A 20,583-nucleotide genomic window follows, 5' to 3' on the forward strand; every position below is an offset into this window, starting at 1 on the left:
TTTCCAAGGACAACAAAAAGGATTAGTTTTGGATCAATCCGAGATGTGGCATCAGTTACTTTGTGGCATATAAAATACCTTAATTATCATGTAAATCGGGTCAAATAAAGAGAATTTTCAATTCTTCCAAAAGCTAGAAAAAAAGATTTTGATATATATTCAAAACCGTAGGGAGATGAGCAAAATGGAAGTAGTGAAACTCTATATTCTCTAAGTAAAAATGCAAGCTCATATATAAAAGTTGTGGGCTAGTAAAACCACCTTCCACTGTTAAGATTGGAACTTGGACCTAACTCAACCCCAAAAGCTAGCTCAAGGGGGGAGGATTGTCCAAGCCAATATATGCAACTCCCAGGTTATTTATCCTACCGATGTGGGACAATTAACATCCACAACTCAAATAACATGAACAGATTTAATGTAACGACGTATAGATGCCGATCATACGTCCATTCGAGCCGTTGTTGATCACGAGCCTGAATCCATCTTCAACCCTTCGTGTTTAGCAACAAGCTTTGCAGTGTATAGAAGTCGGCCTAGAATCTCAAAAAAGCTTCTTCTCAGCCTATGGAACATATAAAGCACAATGCTATAAAAACACGGGAAACATGCAGCGATCTTAAAGCTTCGAAAGGGCAGATTTCAAGTTCTTGAGTCGAATACATTTTATTCCAATCCCCACGTGACAGAGATAATCATACAAAGGCAGTAGCAGAAAATACCTTGGAAATTCCAGTTAAACCATCCCTTACTTTAGGAATAAGCAGTAGGTGTGTGGGAGCTTGGGGAGCTGTCCTTGAATGCAAGAACCTGCAAAGAGAATTTTAACTCTATGAGAATGCATAACAGCATATTAGAGCCCTCGATAGTGCGGTATGGCAGCACATAAATACTTATAAATCAGGAAGCAAAAATTAAGATGGGCTTACTGAGAGACACTACAGATGTTATTATTTAACTATAAGGTGGGTGGGGTGTTCTTATGGTGCTGATGTTTGTTTCAAAATTTCATCAAGTGATCAACATAGTACTTCAAATTTGAAAAACTGTTTAAAGACCAAATTACTAACCAATCTGACATTGTTCTTCAAAAAGAAAAAGTTCACAATATCCAATATTATTTTGTTTTTGTGCAACCAACTGTCAACTGCTAGAATCATAAGTTACACCCGACAACTTGATCCAACTCAAATATTTTAAATCATATAAAATGTTTCAATCATTGAGCCACATGAACAGACAATAAGAACAATTATTGCTCCTATCCCAGATATCTCAGATAATCTTTTTTATATTTACATCCATACACTGTCAAATACTTTCAGAAAATTTACCACATAGCTCGTCTCAAGTATTTTTTGTTGAAATGAAGCCAGAGCTCAACCTATACACCATGTGTCAATAAAACTCTGGCCATCGATTGTAGCTAATTATTGTTGGATAACAAGAACTACAATTCAGGGTTTAGACCAAGTATATATAAATGTCGATAAGCTCATTTAAACGACGGGATGAATATAAAATCTTTCAAACACCACTAATTCAACAAAACATAATTTTCCAACATGGAGTATTGATGTTTCCTGGTATCATTGCAGTATCAGTTTGAATAATCTGTCAAAAAATTCACTTGATCGTCAAGAAACTACTACTAAGCCATTTATCACATGGCTCAAAGAACCAATTATAAAGAGCCAAAAACGTAATTGTGTTGTGGAATTGCATCGCTGGTATCTTTGTTGATAATCTTTGTCAGATCTACATTTTACCATCAATCACCCAAAAAAAATTACAATACGTATATGACGTAGATTTATACAAAAAGGAAGAAGATGTTGGATAAAAACATAGTGAGAGAATCGAAGGAGACAGCCGCAAGAACAGCCTCTTTCTCAGAAGCCATGTTCTGTGGAGATGCTGTCAAGTGACAAGCGAGGATTTGCAGTCGGAGGCTGCTTGGATTTTCCTGTTGGCTCATGTCAGTAAACGTAATGCCCTTTTTTTTCCTTTTACTTTTCAACAACCATATACGTAATTAACTTTGTCCATTGCTTTTACAAACTAATATATTTTTTAAAACATTTGAATTTAACATTTTATGGTCCAGATTATTTTTTATGTATATAAAGTTGAAATTTATAATTTCTGATTCATTTTCCAAACTTTCTTTGGGATATTATCGATCTTAATACTTTATCAAATTTATTTATTTCTGATATTTTCTGTAACTTTGACTAATTTAACACGTTTTAACATTAAAAAAAAAAGATGTGATAAACGACCTGCAACACATGTCGAAAAACCACACTGAAACCACATCCTGCTACGTTATTTGGATGAAAAAGAAACAATTAACTTTCCAGCAGCAAATCTGATTATTTGAATGTCCACCATTTTATATAAAACGACAAGCAAATTTCACCAAAGCACAAAGTAGTTCGCATCTCCAACACTAGAAAGAAACAAAATTTAAACGAAAACTCAAATCCAACTCGGTCCTCAAAAGCTTAGGCCTCAGCATCCTCTACAAGGTGGACAATCTTGGAGGTGGGCTTTGCCAACAAATCAGTGTACTCTTGAAAAGGTGATTTCGTGAATCTAGTCTCCCTCCAGAAATCTGGAGTTAAAAACCCATACGTCTTCAGCAGACAGTCAAAAGTTGCCTGCAAAGGAGGTTTGAATCAACGAGTTAAAAACCAAATCATCGAATGTATATTGAGGTTAATCACATAAACTGCGCTGCAAATTCAACAGACATTCAAACATCGAATGCATATTGAGTTACAAACATTTAAGGATTATCATATTCAGCACATCCCTTGAGAGGTTTAATAACACTCTAGTTGCAAGTGCCTATTGATCCTTAGCAATATGCAACTCTTATGCTTCATTTCAACACACACATATCCTGTCAAAGAAGACTCTAAGAACCGGGAAAGACTTAAATGATCCTAGGCCTGGCAGGCAAACGGAATGCAAAGATAATAAGCACACATAATCTTGGATTCAGCACGTAATATTGTTTTCAAAAGCCCAACACAGCCTATAAATCAATCTATTATAAAAACCATGGAATGCTTCATTTTATACACATTCATACAAGTAACATAAACCATAGATAAACGGAAAAAAATCAAGATATCTGTTGCATCGGAAATGTAAAGCCCATACCAAGGGGACCCAGAATTTTAGTTGAGAAGGAAGCAAATGCATTAGATACTATAAAAATGAGTCCATTGTTTTACCCTTGTTCAGAGAGGCAAGAACTTGTACATGTTTTGAAAAAACTAATACTGATGAAAACAAAAATATTTAGACTTTTACCAAGAAAGGTATGCAACATGATGATATATACCTCATGTAAAAGAAACACAGTTCAGATCGCAAATGTCATTTTTATCAAAAATTCGATTAGAATCCAAACGCAAAAAATATAACAAAGGTAGACAAAGTAGATATAGCTTGAATAAAAGTTAAACCTTGACAAAGTTTCCGAGGGTTTTGGTAGATCCACGAGAGGAAGTGAACACATCCTCAATACCCGCAAACTGTAGCACCTTCTTCGGCACCCGAGCTGCAACAATTCCAGCCCCACGAGGTGCAGGGACCATACGCACCGTAACAGACCCACATTTACCCGTAACCTTACACGGCACAGTATGTGGCTTCCCAATTTTGTTTCCCCAGTAGCCTCTCCTCACTGGGATTACAGATAGCTTAGCCAGTATTATTGCCCCACGTATAGCGGTAGCCACCTCTTTTGAGCACTTCACCCCCAAACCGACGTGCCCGTTACCATCTCCGACCACCACGAAGGCCTTGAATCTGGTTCTCTGACCAGCGCGGGTTTGCTTCTGAACCGGCATGATTTTCATCACCTCATCTTTCAGAGAGGGTCCAACAAGAGTATCGATGATTTGGTACTCCTTGATTGGAAGCGAATGCAGGTAGATCTGCTCCAAGGACTTAATTTTCCCATCTTTCACAAGACGTCCTAGCTTCGTAACTGGTACCCATTTCTCCTCCTCCGTTTCGCGACGGGGACGACGGCCGCCGCGTCCGCGACCTCCCCTATCGCCACCACGTCCACGGCCACCGAATCCACGCCCAAAGCCGCCACGGTCTCCCGCTCCTCTGTCAGCCATGATGTTGTATGAAATGTTATGCAAAGGAGAGAAGGCGCTGTGTGCAATGGAGTGAACCCTACTGATACACCATACTAAAGGCTTTATATCGACCCAGAAAAATTAGGAAATGGGCTTTTACTTTTTGGGTTTAAGTAATTTTTAGGGCCCAGTCGAATAATTTCAGGTCCAGTGAAGTAGGTAATATAATAGGGTTTTTGTTCAATATCAAAAATAAATAAATTTACAAAAATATCAAATAATTTTTTTTAAAAAAAAAATCGTATAGGACCCGGACCCGGACCCGGATTCGAACAAATTATTTATTTTTTATGTTTTATAAATTATTATTATTTTTATAAAATTTAAATTAACAACAATAATTAAAAATAATAGTCTTCCCTAAAACAACCGGCAAAATTTATTTAATTCAAACATCAAACAAATCGAATAGAATTAAAATTTATTGTTTTTATTTGTATTCAAATTAACCAAAGTTTGGGAGGAAAAATTTTAAAAATCTTATAAAAGTGAATATAAAAATTTGAAGCTGAGATCTACTCGATTTAATTTATTTAATATAATAATCGAAACCAAACCAAAAAAAAAACAATTTTGTAAAATCAAGAGAACGAGTGAAAAAACAAACAAATCAAGAGCCAATAATAGTTTAATAAAAATAAATAAAGATGAATAATCCGCGCGCAATAGGCAACTAAAATAACTTAAGCGTATAAGAGATTAAAACACAAGTAGTTTAGCACAACCCAGAAAAGCCAAACAAAAACTAACATAAGCTCATCCCGTGGCACCAGGAAAACGAAAACCCAAGTCAGAATTGTGGTGCTCATGGCGCACGAAGCTCAGGTTCGAATATTCTTGATACCAACTGGACATGAAAACATGAAGCTGGCCTGAACAAGAAAAAGAACTTGCCATAAAGAGACTAGCATGAATCCGAGATATGCTCTATTAGACTATAACAAGATCAAGGCAGCTAAGAACAAAGATAACAGCAGAAAAAGTACACTGAAGCCAGCCGGATAGAGACAATTGTAAATCCTGCAGGTAACGATTAAAAGACCAAGATCAAGCAGCATAGATTCTTCGACAAGTGGGATCTACATTTGAGTTGAAAAAAAACATTCGATCAAGCCTGATATGCTCAACTTCCAGAATTAAATACTATAGCGTGCACTTCTATGTTCAAGGTTGTCCGAAAACGATTATTTACACCAGTTTGTACACCAATTCAGTACCATGGTTAGTTTCGAGAATAACCTAGCATGTCACTATTTTGTCGAGGGAAAATAGGAGGAACCCTAAAATCTCCCAAAGCCCCAAGACAGATGTCTTAATAAAATAAACTGACATAACCAGAATGCAGATAATGAAATGGTATCAGAAATAAACTGACATAACCAGAATGCAGATAATGAAATGGTATCAGTAGCCTCAAACAAATTGACAATCTAACATGTCAAGCCCACGTGAGTGCCAACAACTAATCTGTATTCATCTTTGTTTTACGAGAATCTTTTTAACCAGTTGTGAACCAATTCAAATACTATCTATAAACCAGACTAGGATATTATATGACAAAACAAGTAACTTTTTTCAAACTTCTATCCTCCCATGATTTCACCTTTGGTAGACCGTAAAATGCAAAGCTTTGAACTTTCTTTGACAGAATCAATCCAGTGCAAATAAAATCTCACTTTTCATAATTTCTGAACCACAACAATATTGTGTAAAACAACACTAACATTAACAGATTAAGTCACTAACATGTAGCTAACCAAATGACGCAAAAAGATATATTAAAGAGTGAAGTAACCATTCCAAGAAAGGCGACAGGTACTAAATAAACAAACCCAGTAACATGCCAGAAAACATGTAACAACAAACACTCGCAAGTAACTTCTTCTCCCGATTCTAAACATCTTACCTAAAGATGGAAATAAGAAGTTAATGATGGTTCCTTTCCAAGATTTCCTGGATCTCTCCCAGCCGCTGCGGTAGTTGTAGATGTTCCTACAGTCGAATGCCCTGTTTGAGAACTCTGGAAGGGCCCCATTCCATTAAAAGCCGCTTGTGATCCATAGCGCCCCATCACATTTGGACTCAAGCTATTCATTCCATAATCTGAACCCATCCCACCGAAAGATGAACTCAATCCAGATGTCATTAAACCAGCCGAATTATATCCTGCGGCCAGTATTGCATTCCCTGCCAACCCAATCCCAGGATTTTGCGACATCAAATACCTGGCAGGGGTCAAGTTAGCACCCAAAACCCCTGGATTCACTCCTAAACCACCATAACTAAGATCACTAACGGAAGCATTGGCAACACTTGCAGTACTTTGCAGAGCCACGTTGTTTTTATTAGTATGATTTTCCACAAACTTCTTGCAATGCAATTGGCAATTCTCAAACACTTTAATCGGCTCCTCCAAAGCCTTCTTGTACCCCTCGGTAGACTTGTACGTAATAACAGCAAAGCCTTTGAACAGATTTGTAGTCGGATCCGTCCCAATAGGTCCGTCCTCAATTTCCCCGTACCTCCGAAAGAAGGCCTTCAGCTTCTCAGGTGTCACAGTAGGCCCCACATTTCCAACAAAAATCTTCCATTTCCCCGTTTCTGATGCCTGAGTTGCAGGAGTTGTTGAGCCAACAGCTGCCAGTTGGCAGGACACGTTCCTGCTTCCAATCTTCTTCTGCGGGACTTTCAGAGCCTTTTTGGCAGCAACCCTCGTCTTAAACAACACGAATGCGTAGCCTTTCGCCCGACCAGTATTCTTATCAACAATCAACCTGCTCTCCTCGATTTCACCAAATGGTTTGAAGGCCTGAACGAGCTGCTCCGAGGTGGCGTCATACCCGAGCCCGTGGATGAATATCTTCCGGTGGGTCGGGTCAGAATCCGCCGTTTCAATGATTTTGGCCAGAAGCGTGGCGTCCTTAGAGCCCGCCTCTTTGAGCAGGTCTATGATTTGGTCTTTTCCGAAAGGTTCCAGTAGCTCACGAACAGTTGCTCTTTTCGATGCTTCGTCTTCAGATGATGAGTCGTCGTCTTCCTCATCCTCGTCCTCGTCATCGTCCTCGTCATCGTCTTCTTCAGATCCTGATTCTGATTCCTCTTCTTCTGACGAGGATTCTTCTTCTTCTTCCTCCTCCTCCTCCTCGTCACGAATTATCTTGTGTTTTTTTTCCTGGGTTTGTTGTGAGGATGGGGCTTTACGTTTCTTTGCCATAGAATGTAGAAAGATTAGAGAATTTGTCGAAGCTCTCTTCCAGTGCACTGAGCGCCGGTTAGGGCTTCAAATTATTTTAGGAGAAAACTTTCATGGAACCAATTGAGTTAGAGTACAATCGATAAGAGTGCTACCTTCGTTATCATTTTGTACCCTCCTACGAAGCAGGTTGTGTATAGGTTATAGATTTTTAATTACTTTTATGAAGTTAAAAAATTTAGACATATTCAAACGAGATTTTATATATTCTATAAAAGTTTAGTGATATATAATGTAAATTTTTGTAAAATTTTAAAAAGTCACGTGGTATTCAAACTTGACTTTTAAAAACTCTACAAAAGTCTATAGGTATTCAAAATGTCAATATAATTTTAATAACTCTATGGAATTCTATTAAGTACAAGAATTATAGCCTAAAGTACAACAATAAAATATTAACAAAAGTCTTTGATTCAACCTAAAGATTTGGATGTATATTTAATACAAACTTTCATTCTTTTCTCATAGGGATGTCAATGGGTCCGGGTTTTACCCAGACCCGCAATGGACTCGCGTGTATGGGGTGGGTTTGAGCATACTAAATGGGTCATGGGGTTGGTCTCGGGTCTAATTTTTCAGACTCGTCCGGATATGGGGCGGGTCATGGGTTCTATAATACTCGTCTCATACCCGTCCCATATATGTAGATATTAATATTTTAGGGTTTTACTTTTATTAATTTTCATTTTTTCAGCAGTTCACCTCAATTATAACAATCTTAGATATTTTTATGTCAATTGTTGCATTTGAATATGCTTTTAGCAATAGTGGAAGAATAGTTGGTCATTATCTTAGTAGACTTAAATATTGTCTACTCGCTGATTTTATATTGATCTGTTTAAATTATGTTATGACTTATTTTTGGGGATGTCAAGATTTTTTTGGAGAGCTAGTAACTCTTTTTTTATGTAATTTTTTATGTCCTGAAAATACTTTGTTTGTTATTATTAAGTGTGGTCGAAAACATGAATTAATTTTCCACAATATTGTATTTAGAGGCTTGTCTGTTTCATAATTTAGTCACGTGAGAAGAAATATTACTTTTTTATTTTAAAAAATTCGGGTCTCACGGATCTCATGGGTCTACTCGGTCCTGTTTCGAATTCGAGGTGGGGTGGATCCGAAGAATATTTAATCGGGGTGGGGCGGGTACTGGGTCAAAGTTTTTTTCATAGGGAGGGTCTTGGGTTTAGCCAAATCCGCCTCATACCCGCTCCATTGATATCTCTATTTTCTCATCTATTTATTTTTCCTTTTATTTGTACTTTTTAAAAACTAAAATTTAATTTTTTTATTAATTATTATATAACATTTTATTTTTAATTATTTTCTTTAATTTTAGTTAATATATCTTAAATTATTGTATAAGCAAATTCATCCCGATAATATATCAAAATTTTCGTTATATCAAACCAAAAAAACCTTACATTTTAAAAAAATTTATAATTTATTGTTTTAAAATATGATATATTTTAAACTTTTTATATATTTTTCCGGTTTTTCGATATATACCAAAATTTTTCAAGTTGGATATCGTTACCGTACCGAAAAATTCAGTATTGTTACCGTATCGTACCGAAATCTTCGATATACTTAAAATTCGGTAAATTCAATATTTTTTTGTTACGGTAATCTCGGTTTACCGAAAATTTGATCTTTTTTCTCACCCCTAACAGCGTTTGTATTGGCATGTGCTATATTGAACAATTTTCTTTGAAAGAAGTGTCAATTTGATGAATTTCAAATTGAATTAGATAATGAAGCTCAATTGTCTTCATCAGCACGAGTTTATGAAGGTAACGACTTTGATCAGTTATTTAATACTCAAAAACAACAACAAGCAAATGTTAATGTATGGAGGGATATCCTAGCCAATGGAATGTAGAACGATGTTGATCAAATTGTCAGTAATGATTAGATTTTTTTTTTATAAAAGACTACTCATTATTTTGAGTATTCTTTTAATAAAATTTATTATGAACTTATAAAAATATTATTCATTAATATGTTGAATTGACATAAAGAATTGAAATTTTGATTTCAATAAATTGGATAGTTCATTTGTCGTTTTTCACAAATTAAATTGATTTAACTTTTAAGTAAGTAAAATTCATTTACATTCATAAATAAAAATAATAATTTAAAATTGAAGAGGTTATCTATGTCCAATAATTATTTTAAAAAAATTAATAAAAAATAAATCACAATTATAAACTACAAAATTCACATAATTCTATGAAAAAGTCTACAAAAATCTTGAAAAAAAGTCTACAAGATTCTATGAAATTTGTTTTATAATTCTATGAGATTCCATAAAAGTCAATAAAAATCCATCAACTCCACGAAAGTCCGTCATTTAAAAAAATTATTAAAAGTATTTGAAAGTATAAAATGAATACTCCCCCTTAATGATTGTAATTGCACATGGTGAACTATATTCGCGAACATTTTCATGGTAAATAAGCTCAATCTACGCTAAAGTAAAGCACTATAAAATAATAATAATGGGTCACCATGCTTTTTTATATCAAACCCAAAGCTGAATTTTTCTAAACATCCATCATAACCGGACAAAATAAAATATAATTAGTAAAAACATAATAAAACTTGTATAAAGATCATGTATCATTCATCGGAACATGATATGATGATAAGTTCATGGCGATAGTGATGAAACCTCGGGGGCAAGCCAGAAGAATATTCGGATTTTAGGCTAGAGACGTAGCTTTCATAATGTTTTCCACCATGTATAATCGTGTTTAGTAGATTGAAATGGTAAACCATATTATTTATTTTCATAAGATAATCATCTTTGGCATAATCATTCTCATTCTTTTTTACAGATTTTCGGGATTTATTCTTGTGTAGAGAATAGTGGATTTTTTTTTTTTTAAATAGGATTTAATTTTAAAAAAATTTACAAGAATTGTAATTAAAATAATTTTGTAGCGATATTTTAATTACAATAGTCGATATCAGAAAATTTGGTTCTGTATGGAAAATCACCTTTCAATTTTTACACAAATTCTCAAGTAAATGGGACAAGATATTTCGTTCGGAAAATGCAGCATGAACCACAAGAACTCCAAGACAAACCAAAGTTAAGACAACCTCGTGTACTACATTTCTTGCCACAGCAAATAGCCATTCTCAATGGCTGCTATACCAAATCCTATCTTACAAGCAACAACTCTTCTATCACCAAACAGATTGCCCACAATTCTCAATGCAAACACCGCCAATACCTTCCCTTGTTATTCATCATCCCCAATAATTCATTCCCGAAAATTTTTACGATTTTCATTAAATTCGTATCGAATCACCACTCGCGGTGGATTCATTCAAGAAAAAGAGGACGACGAAGAAGAAATAGGAAGTTTCGATGATGCAGTTTCGCTATTCAATAAAAGGGATTACTACAAATGCCACGATGTTCTCGAAGGTTTGTGGAATAATTCCCAAGAGCCCACACGAACTCTTGTTCATGGCATTCTACAATGTGCAGTGGGCTTTCATCACCTCTTCAACCAGGTCGATGTCTTTCTCCGATTTCTTGTGTATTGAATCATCTTTTGGGAACATGATCTTTGTCTAGTATTCTGGCCCTTTTCATTGCCAATATTTTGACTTGTTTATGCGCCTCTCCCTTTTTTCTGGTGTAAATGAAGCTTTTCCTCTTGTACGTGAATGTCCAATATTCGATCATTCATCAGTTCATCGGCAAGATTGTTGAGTCCATTATTTCCATTGAGACTTACATGCAAATTCAACTCAAACAGCTATAAACATAAAGATTTTCACAAAACCAATTAGTAAGCAGACCAGAATCTTTCAGTATAAAGAACAGAATATAATTTTCTGGCTAACATTACGATTTGTAACGATTATAGCTGATAGAATTAAAATAGTAATTTCCCGCCAAAATGTCCTTTCTAAAAATGGAAAGATTTATTAATGCAACAAATGATCACTTCAATTATTGTTTACATTGATTATATCAATTCACTTAATTCAATTTTGAATTTAATTAAATTTTATATTAATTCAAATGTAATTTATGTATTATATGTTTTTTTTTTATTTTTTTACTCAAATTAAAACTAAACTCTATTGAAAACATAAACTATATTAAAAATTCTGCTATGATTATAACAATCAGTTTAATTAAAAACTGTATAAATAAATTTAGAATACAAATGATTGCAATGTTCAGTATCACTAATGAGCTAAATCATTCAAAAATAAATTTTTCTATTTTAAGTAATTCTGCCCAAATTACTTATTAAAAAAAAATACAATATTTAATTAATTTATTTAATTTTTCTAAAAATAAAATTAGTTGATTGTTAAAAATTATCACAACAATAAGGTTTTCCAATTAACATTAATTCACTATTTAATAATAATAAATTTTTGTATCTCAAATACATATTATTTATAAATCTATATCTATATATTTATATCTATATATCTATATAAAAGCAGAGTTTTTGCTAAAAATAGTAATTTTCCTCCAAAATGTCCTTTCTAAAAATGGAAAGATTTATTACTACAATAAATGATCACTTCAATTATTGTTTACATTGATTATATCAATTCATTTAATTCAATTTTGAATTTAATTAAATTTTATATTAATTCAAATGTAATTTATGTATTATATGTTTTTTTTTATTTTTTTAATCAAATTAAAACCAAATTCTATTGAAAACACAAACTATATTAAAAATTCTGCTATGATTATAACAATCAGTTTAATTAAAAACTGTATAAATAAATTAGAATACAAATGATTGCAATGTTCAGTATCACTCATGAGGTAAATCATTCAAAAATAAATTTTTCTATTTTAAGTAATTCTGCCCAAATTACTTATTAAAAAAGAAATACAATATTTAATTAGTTTATTTAATTTTTCTAAAAATAAAATTGGTTGAATGTTAAAAATTATCACTACAATAAGGTTTTCCAATTAACATTAATTCACTATTTAATAATCATAAATTTTTGTATCTCAAATACATATTATTTATAAATCTATATCTATATCTATATATCTATATAAAAGCAGAGTTTTTGCTAAAAATAGTAATTTCTCGCCAAAATGTCCTTTCTAAAAATGGAAAGATTTATTACGGCAATAAAGGATCACTTCAATTATAGTTTGCATTGATTATATCAATTCATTTAATTTTATTTTGAATTTAATTAAATTTTATATTAATTCAAATGTAATTTATGTATTATATGTTTTTTTTATTTTTTTACTCAAATTAAAACTAAACTTTATTGAAAACATAAACTATATTAAAAATTCTGCCATGATTATAACAATCAGTTTAATTAAAAACTGTATAAATAAATTTAGAATACAAATGATTGCAATGTTTCAGTATCACTCATGAGGTAAATCATTCAAAAATAAATTTTTCTATTTTAAGTAATTCGTGTCCAAATTACTTATTAAAAAAGAAATACAATATTTAATTAGTTTATTTAATTTTTCTAAAAATAAATTTGGTTGAATGTTAAAAATTATCACTACAATAAGGTGTTCCAATGAACATTAATTCACTATTTAATAATCATAATTTTTTTTAAATCTCAAATACATATTATTTATAAATATATATATATATATATATATATATATAAGCAAAATTTTTGTCAAAAATAGTAATTTCCCGTCAAAATGTCATTACTAAAAAAAGAAAGATTTATAATGAATATTGATATGTGTGTACTGCAATAATGATCACTTTAATTATTGTTTACATTGATTATATCAATTCATTTAATTCATGTTTTTTATTTTTTACTCAAATTAAATCTATTGAAAACGTAAACTATATTAAAATTTTTGCATTGATTATATCAATCAGTTTAATTAAAAACTGTATAATAAATTTAAAATAGAAATGATTGCAATATTCAGTATCACTCATGAGATAAATCATTCAAAAATAAATTTTGCTATTTTAAGTAATTTCCTACCTAAATTACTTACTAAAAAAGAAATACGATATTTAATTAGTTTATTTAATATTTTTTAAAAATATTTGGTTGAGTGTTAAAAGTTATCACTACATCAAGGTTTTTCAATGGACATTAATTTACTATTAATAATCATAAATTTTTTATCTCAAATACACACTGTTTCGAAATTACCTTAATTTGAAAGAATTAATACATTGAATTTTTCTTCCAAAATCATATGTATTTTGTATATTTTTAATTGTCTTCTTAAAAATTCAAATAAGAGAGCATAAGAAAATTAAAAGAGATATATTCAAAAGATTTTCAAATGGACATTAAATTACTCTTAATAAACATGTATATTACCCTCAATAATCAGAAATTTTTGACACCCAATGCATGCCATTCGAGATTTTATAATTTGAAAGTGTTAATGTATGGTATAATTATGTCAAAAGTATCCAATATATAATTTTTGTCTCTTGAGATGTCATATTTGAATTTTAAATTATAAATAATGCAATATTGCATATTATATTAGAACCAATTTTATTATATTTATCTTACTAAATTTATCTACTCCAAAATTGAATTCTGAAATGACTTATCTTTTTAGCACCATATATGAGTTGAATCATTCCAAGATGTAATGTTCGTTTAAATTTATATTTATTCGTTGTTATGAACTACCTACATATAGAAACAACGAGAACAACAAATATTAAGTTTGAAATATGTGCCTCGTGATTGAGAAGTAAAAAATATTATTCTTATATTTGTACCAATTTTTGATTATTACGTATTACTAATGTGATAATTTTCTTCTATATTACAAAGTTCATGCATACATGATAGTATAAAATGTCTCGTAATGGAAATGATTAAAGCAATTCTAAAAAAAATAAACATCTTATTAGAAGATGCATTATAAAAATTATTGACATTGTTTTGGAATACACATAGTAAATGTTAATAAAATAACTTTTCTGATTTATACATAATTTACTTATGATTACATGTTTCATTTTTCTTGCGAAATAATAGGTGGTTATGTATATTATGAAGATATTTTGTAAATAAAATCACAACCTATTTGGATAAAGATATTGATGAAACAATTATCGTTATCATTTAAATGTGCCAAACACGTGTAATGTCACAAAATTGTTTGTGAATGTAGATTTAGACGAAATTACTGAATTTTTTAAAAATTATTTCACATTAATTTTATTGAATATGATTTAAAAATATTTTTTATCACATGTTAAAAAAATAAAAATATACTGCTTCTTGAAAATTAAAGAATTAAATATGTGTTAAGATTGGTGGCCAACATCAATACACTAAACACGATAAGCATCATGTCATTGTCTTAGGCTATCACAATCTAAACTTTTGTTATATAATAGTGATTATTAACAAAAAAAATTAATCGACATGTGTTGTATTTAATAAAGTTTTTTAAAATTAGCGAAAAATAGTTTTTATTTTTATTTTTTATAATTATAATTTTTTTTTCAATTTAAATATCTATTTGCTTTTCAATAATTTTTAATAATATCATCCCGTGCATCGCACGGGTTAAATAGTAGTAATTATATAATTATTAACATCATTATCGAATTATCATTATTTTTTATTATTATGAAAATGCTATCTTCGTTACATTCTCATTCTTATTTACAGATTTTCGGGATTTAGTCTTGTGTAGAGAGAATAGTGGATTTTTTTAAAAAATAGGATTTAATTTTAAAAAATTTACGAGAATTTTAATTAAAATAATTTTGTAGTAATATTTTAATTACAATAGTCGACAATGGCTCTGTATGGAATCACCTTTCAATTTTAACACAAATTCTCAAGTAAATGGGACAAGATATTTCGTTCGGAAAATGCAGCATGAACCACAAGAACTCCAAGACAAACCAAAGTTAAGACAACCTCGTGTACTACATTTCTTGCCACAGCAAATAGCCATTCTCAATGGCTGCTATACCAAATCCTATCTTACAAGCAACAACTCTTCTATCACCAAACAGATTGCCACAATTCTCAATGCAAACACCGCCAATACCTTCCCTTGTTATTCATCATCCCCAATAATTCATTCCCGAAAATTTTTACGATTTTCATTAAATTCGTATCGAATCACCACTCGCGGTGGATTCATTCAAGAAAAAGAGGACGACGAAGAAGAAATAGGAAGTTTCGATGATGCAGTTTCGCTATTCAATAAAAGGGATTACTACAAATGCCACGATGTTCTCGAAGGTTTGTGGAATAATTCCCAAGAGCCCACACGAACTCTTGTTCATGGCATTCTACAATGTGCAGTGGGCTTTCATCACCTCTTCAACCAGGTCGATGTCTTTCTCCGATTTCTTGTGTATTGAGTCATCTTTTGGGAACATGATCTTTGTCTAGTATTCTCGCCCTTTTCATTGCCAATAATTTGACTTGTTTATGCGCCTCTCCCTTTTGTCTGGTGTAAATGAAGCTTTTCCTCTTGTAAGTGAATGCCAATTTTCGATCATTCATCAGTTCATCGGCAAGATTGTTGAGTCCATTATTTCCATTGAGACTTACATGCAAATTCAACTCAAACAGCTTTAAACATAAAGATTTTCACAAAACCAATTAGTAAGCAGACCAGAATCTTTCAGTATAAAGAACAGAATATAATTTTCTGGCTAACATTACGATTTGTAACGATTATAACTAATAGAAAGTGTTGATTTTTTTAAGACGTGCCTTTCTTGGACAGAACCACAAAGGGGCAATGATGGAGCTCGGAGAAGGGTTATGCAAATTGCGAAAAATGAACTTTGATACCGGACCATTTCACCAATTTGAGAAAGAGATTTCAGCAGTCTTGGAATTCATATATCATACTCAGTTAGAGAAGGCTGCATGTATGTCTTCTCAACCCTTATTTTCACGCTACCATCTTCCACCCTTGCTGAAGCCTGAATCCTTTATTTTTTCCTTTTTATGTGTAGACAGATGTGTTTTAGTACACTTAAATACACAAGTCACCAGATAAATTTTTTGCAGGCACAGAGGAATTTTGTGAAACGATGGATCAATCCGAGAGATCATACCAACTTTTGGGCGGATATGCAGCTGGAGAGCGTCTCTATTATCTTGAACTCGACAAAAACTGGAATGCTTACATTGTTTTCTCTCCAGAGAAGTATCGTGGCTTGCTGGGTGAACCGCCTATGATAAAGATTCCAATCCTGGAGGCATCTTTAAAACATATAATGGAATTGGAATATACATAGTTGTTTATTTCAAAGTTATAATGTTCTCTATAAGCCACAATGGTGGAAGAAGTATTAAACATAGTATAGATCAAAAGGCAACATCCAATTTGTTATTGTAGACAAGGAGAAGCTGTTTTCAAGTAAGTCTGCCATTGATCTTGAATATATCATTTAAAAGAAGCTGTTACTTGACTTCGAACATGATAAAAATTAAAATATTGACTTAGCAAAACCGTAAAATCATGTTAATCTATCATTCGAGGTCATTCATCATTTGCAAAATAAAAATTATACATATTTTCGTGACTGTAAATATAAAATAGGATGATATCAGAAGTCCGACTCACATAAACTTTTTAAATACCAAAACAATAAGATTATATTTATAAAAAAAATTAGGCAATGAAAATGGCGGGAAAACATTGAAAAAGGCGCGGAAATTCCTTGAAGTCCTCCATTCAATACCTCCATAACAAATACTTTCAACTCTATTTCTCAATTTCACACGCGCCACCGCAGGAACCACAGAATGATGTTCGGGAGCAGCCAAAACGATGCATCAGCCATCACCGGCGGCTTCATCTCTTCTCAAACGTCTGATCCATCCCCCACTTCGGCCAAGGTAATTGCCCTAAAACTCACACAAAAACGCCGATTGTAGTAATTAGATCAAGGTAATTTTTGTATAATGATTGTGATTTTCTGAGCAGAGTCGTGATAATCAACCTATGTATCCCGTTACTGTGAAGCAACTGATTGAAGCGAGTCCCTCAGCAGATGATAAATCCGGTTACCTCATCGACGGTGTTGATGTCTATAATGTGAGTGCAAGCTTCTTTTCACGTTTGCAAAATTAAACCGATGTTTTTTTCTTTTCTATTTGGGACTCGGGGTTTCATTGATTAATACTCTAGTAGCAATGCGGTTTCCACCAATTTAATGTAGCTTTTCAATTTAAGTAAGCTTCGCAAGAACAACACAACGTATAAAGGAAATCAATTTAGACAAAAACACGATAGATGTAAAAATCTGCTAATATAAAAAAGTGAAGACCTTGGCTTAGCGAAAGTTGTTTTATTGCTTATGAAAAGTGCTTTACGAGTACAAGGAGAACCCGTATCTACCTAGTATTTTAGGGGTAATTGGGTTTGGGCACCACCATTCAGTACCTTGTTTTTTTTTTGTTGGACCATGTAAACTCCATCAGAAACCAGCACTAGAATTTTTGTTCGTTTCAATGATCTTTCCTTGCCCCAGCTTCAGTGCATAAGATGTGAGCGTATCATTTGTCAAATTTTGTTTTGCTTTTGTAGGTAAAATTGGTTGGAATGACATATGACAAGTCTGAAAGGGTTACTGATGTCTCATTTGTGATTGATGATGGTACCGGCCGAATTGGCTGCCATATGTGGTAAGTATTGGACCCATTGGTGAGGGGAAATGATAAAGATATAAGTTTCGGTCTGCTAAAATACATGAAATTTCCCCCTGCCTTAACCTCTAAATTTGATTCCTAGGTTTGTGTCTGTTTCATGCTTGATAGATTGCGGAGTTCTCGAGTGACCTTACACAGTCAATGTTACTCTTTACCTATGCTTATGAGATATTTGTTTCTGTTTGACCGTGGATTAACATGGGCATACTTGTGTGATTCCCAGGATAAATGATTCTCAGGATACCAAGGAAGTGGAAGGATTAACGTAACATTCAAGTTTTCGTTCTTCAATCTCTTAGCTATGGATGCTTTTATTTACTTTGAATCCTTACTTGTTTGATCTAAAGCAGGAATGAAACTTATGTTCGAGTTCATGGACATTTGAAGAGTGTCAAGGGTAGAAGGCAGGTGGTGGTATATGCAATCAGGTAATTTTTTATTAGCACTGGATGAAGGAATTGGGCAATTTTCCTGCGTCATTTTGGATGCCAGTAGTTGAAGTATTTTACTTTTTAGGCCCAAGAAGCCTATCTACAAGAACGAAAAGGAAATTCTAGCCACCTAAAAGCCAAATTGTTCCGATGTCTTTGTGAATTTTGGCTGCCATGCCACCATGTCCCCTACTACTCCCCTTACTGCAAGAAAACATTTTTCAATCCACATTTGATGATGGGATATTGAATTTTTCCTCCTTCCAGGCCCGTGACTAATTATAATGAGGTAGCAAACCATTTTATTGAGTGCATACATGCCCACTGCTCCTCCAATCACGGAATAAAGGTATTATCCTGTTTAATACAGACGTTTCTCATGCAAATTTGTCGGAGAAATTGAAATTTATGCTTGTTTCCAATTTTCTTATTTTAATTAAATAAAAAATCAACAGTTTAGTTTCATAATATCGGTGCCAATATACAGAGTGGTGTTTCTGGCCTCTCTTCATCTTCCTTGGTTATTGGAACTCCTAAGCCCTACAATGCTTCCTTGTCTAGTCAAGTTAGTTCACATCTTGACTTGTTTTCTTATGAGTATCCTGAATTTGCAAAAATTTGCCTTAGACCTGCATCTTCTGTTTATTTTTTATTATCTAGGTCTCTCAGGAGTACAACTTGGACGGACTCGGGAACATAGATAAGATGGTTTTGGACTATCTGCAACAACCGTCATCCCTGTAAGTCATCTAAGAACTGCTCGTTGGTGCAAGATTCATGTTAGCGTGTCTTGAGATGTACTTGTACCTCTGTTTGTCGATGTGCATGCATAAGGCAATTCCATGAAAATTTAAATTAAATAATTAAGTGGATAAAAGGTGGGCATATGTAACGTCTTTGTTTAACTCGCTGCGACTAGTTATAATTTCATTTCGGCTAGTTTGTGTCGGCATGTACTATGAGCCTGAAAAATATATAAACATCTTGAGGTATACGTTTAAAGTGTTGTCAGACTTTGGTCTCGTCTAATATGGTTTCTGAATAGTTGAAGGTGTTATGAGTGAATTGAGACTTTCAATCCCTTGAATGTGACAACAAACTCCGGCGTACTTAAATGCATAATTACATTTGACTGTTTTTACTAAAATCTGGAGTATATAAACATCAGGATTGAGTAAATCATTGATGGTTACAGATTGGCCACAGCTTCATCATCGGGATCAGCTTTTAAGCATGTCATTCATCTATAACTCCCCTCAAATTCAGGAAGATCCTTGAAAAAATTCGCAGTTCAGTAGCCACATCTCTATGTTTTTATACTAACATCAGTGGTGTATGACCCTAAGTAAAATTATATATTTTATTATCGAATAATCTTTTAGCATCTACTGTTCCTAGCGAACAGAATGTGAACTCCATGAACAGGTATATAACATCAGGTTTGTCACTGTAATGAGCGACCAGTTTTGGGTTTCAAAAACAAAAATTTCACTAGTTTCTGGCCTATTGGTAGCAAAAGGCATGTAATGTTCCAATTGTACATGCTTATAATGTAATCCTGGAATCTCTCAAGGATGATTGACACTTTCTCTGATCTACGATTCTATAAATTATTTTTCATGGTTCTGTCATCACAATTTTGTTTTTTGACCGTATCTGAGTTCTTTCCATTTTCAGTGCACAGGAAAAAGGAATTCACCGGAATGAAATAGCGCAAAAGCTTAAAATTTCCCAAGAAAAAATTCTGTATGTTCACTTTCTCCTCTCTATCATGTGTTGGGGAGATTTTTCGAGAAGCAACCGGTAGCATATTAACCAATGTTTTTATCTTGACAGAGAAACTATGGAATCTCTTGAATCAGAGGGGTTGGTTTATTCTACAATTGATGAGTTTCACTACAAGTCCACAGCCGGTTAAGTTTGCCAATTGGTATGAGGTCTGCATCGAGGCTTTCTCCTCCCTGAATATATCTATGGTTGTTTCTTGCAAATGGAAGATATTCACATAACTAGTCATACACTGTCGTATGACACAACAATATTTTTAGCATGGTAG

At 32.8% G+C, this 20,583-nt stretch overlaps 4 protein-coding genes across 7 annotated transcripts; 2 read left to right on the forward strand and 2 right to left on the reverse strand.

Annotated features, from left to right (window-relative positions):
* Positions 1-2,375: 2,375 nt before the first annotated feature.
* On the reverse strand, positions 2,376-4,214 carry LOC140825370 (uncharacterized). Its single transcript, XM_073187113.1, has 2 exons — positions 3,480-4,214; positions 2,376-2,663 (listed from the first exon to the last, which is right to left on the reverse strand). The coding sequence occupies exons 1-2, from the start codon at positions 4,143-4,145 to the stop codon at positions 2,508-2,510; spliced, it is 822 nt and encodes a 273-aa protein (XP_073043214.1). The 5' UTR covers positions 4,146-4,214; the 3' UTR covers positions 2,376-2,507.
* A 549-nt stretch (positions 4,215-4,763) lies between these two features.
* On the reverse strand, positions 4,764-7,492 carry LOC140825369 (UBP1-associated protein 2B-like). Of its 3 annotated transcripts, none has more exons than XR_012116662.1 (3): positions 6,073-7,492; positions 5,153-5,245; positions 4,764-5,038 (listed from the first exon to the last, which is right to left on the reverse strand). XR_012116662.1 is itself a non-coding variant. In XM_073187112.1 (3 exons), the coding sequence occupies exon 1, from the start codon at positions 7,378-7,380 to the stop codon at positions 6,073-6,075; it is 1,308 nt and encodes a 435-aa protein (XP_073043213.1). In that variant the 5' UTR covers positions 7,381-7,492; the 3' UTR covers positions 4,764-5,038; positions 5,153-5,186. The 3 variants fall into 3 exon arrangements, 2 of the variants coding, with proteins under 2 accessions (XP_073043213.1, XP_073043212.1); XM_073187112.1 differs by having other exon boundaries at positions 5,153-5,186; XM_073187111.1 differs by lacking the exon at positions 5,153-5,245.
* A 7,774-nt stretch (positions 7,493-15,266) lies between these two features.
* Positions 15,267-16,824, forward strand: LOC140825371 (uncharacterized). Its single transcript, XM_073187114.1, has 3 exons — positions 15,267-15,755; positions 16,160-16,307; positions 16,450-16,824. Exons 1-3 carry the CDS (start codon positions 15,288-15,290, stop codon positions 16,677-16,679), a joined length of 846 nt encoding a protein of 281 aa, XP_073043215.1. The 5' UTR covers positions 15,267-15,287; the 3' UTR covers positions 16,680-16,824.
* On the forward strand, positions 16,662-20,530 carry LOC140825372 (replication protein A 32 kDa subunit A-like). 2 transcript variants are annotated; one of them, XM_073187116.1, is made up of 11 exons: positions 16,662-16,801; positions 17,181-17,283; positions 17,372-17,482; positions 17,975-18,072; positions 18,320-18,361; positions 18,447-18,524; positions 18,795-18,876; positions 19,015-19,092; positions 19,188-19,267; positions 20,205-20,273; positions 20,364-20,530. In XM_073187116.1, the coding sequence occupies exons 2-11, from the start codon at positions 17,191-17,193 to the stop codon at positions 20,443-20,445; spliced, it is 813 nt and encodes a 270-aa protein (XP_073043217.1). In that variant the 5' UTR covers positions 16,662-16,801; positions 17,181-17,190; the 3' UTR covers positions 20,446-20,530. The 2 variants fall into 2 exon arrangements, with proteins under 2 accessions (XP_073043217.1, XP_073043216.1); XM_073187115.1 differs by lacking the exon at positions 16,662-16,801 and having other exon boundaries at positions 16,949-17,283.
* The last annotated feature ends 53 nt before the right edge of the window (positions 20,531-20,583 follow it).

This window comes from Primulina eburnea, chromosome 3 (assembly GCF_022965805.1).
Source record: "Primulina eburnea isolate SZY01 chromosome 3, ASM2296580v1, whole genome shotgun sequence".
Taxonomy (NCBI): Eukaryota; Viridiplantae; Streptophyta; class Magnoliopsida; order Lamiales; family Gesneriaceae; genus Primulina; species Primulina eburnea.

Excerpts from the sequence above, each read along its gene's own strand:
- LOC140825370 (XM_073187113.1), bottom strand. The coding sequence starts at position 4,145 with ATGGCTGACAGAGGAGCGGGAGACCGTGGCGGCTTTGGGCGTGGATTC. Across the intron at positions 2,664-3,479 it reads CCCTCGGAAACTTTGTCAAG|GCAACTTTTGACTGTCTGCT; the intron begins GTTTAACTTTTA and ends CCTCCTTTGCAG.
- LOC140825369 (XM_073187111.1), bottom strand. The coding sequence starts at position 7,380 with ATGGCAAAGAAACGTAAAGCCCCATCCTCACAACAAACCCAGGAAAAA.
- LOC140825371 (XM_073187114.1), top strand. The coding sequence starts at position 15,288 with ATGCAGCATGAACCACAAGAACTCCAAGACAAACCAAAGTTAAGACAA. Across the intron at positions 15,756-16,159 it reads TTCATCACCTCTTCAACCAG|AACCACAAAGGGGCAATGAT; the intron begins GTCGATGTCTTT and ends TTTCTTGGACAG. Across the intron at positions 16,308-16,449 it reads TCAGTTAGAGAAGGCTGCAT|GCACAGAGGAATTTTGTGAA; the intron begins GTATGTCTTCTC and ends AATTTTTTGCAG.
- LOC140825372 (XM_073187116.1), top strand. The coding sequence starts at position 17,191 with ATGATGTTCGGGAGCAGCCAAAACGATGCATCAGCCATCACCGGCGGC. Across the intron at positions 17,483-17,974 it reads ACGGTGTTGATGTCTATAAT|GTAAAATTGGTTGGAATGAC; the intron begins GTGAGTGCAAGC and ends TTGCTTTTGTAG. Across the intron at positions 18,073-18,319 it reads CGAATTGGCTGCCATATGTG|GATAAATGATTCTCAGGATA; the intron begins GTAAGTATTGGA and ends TGTGATTCCCAG.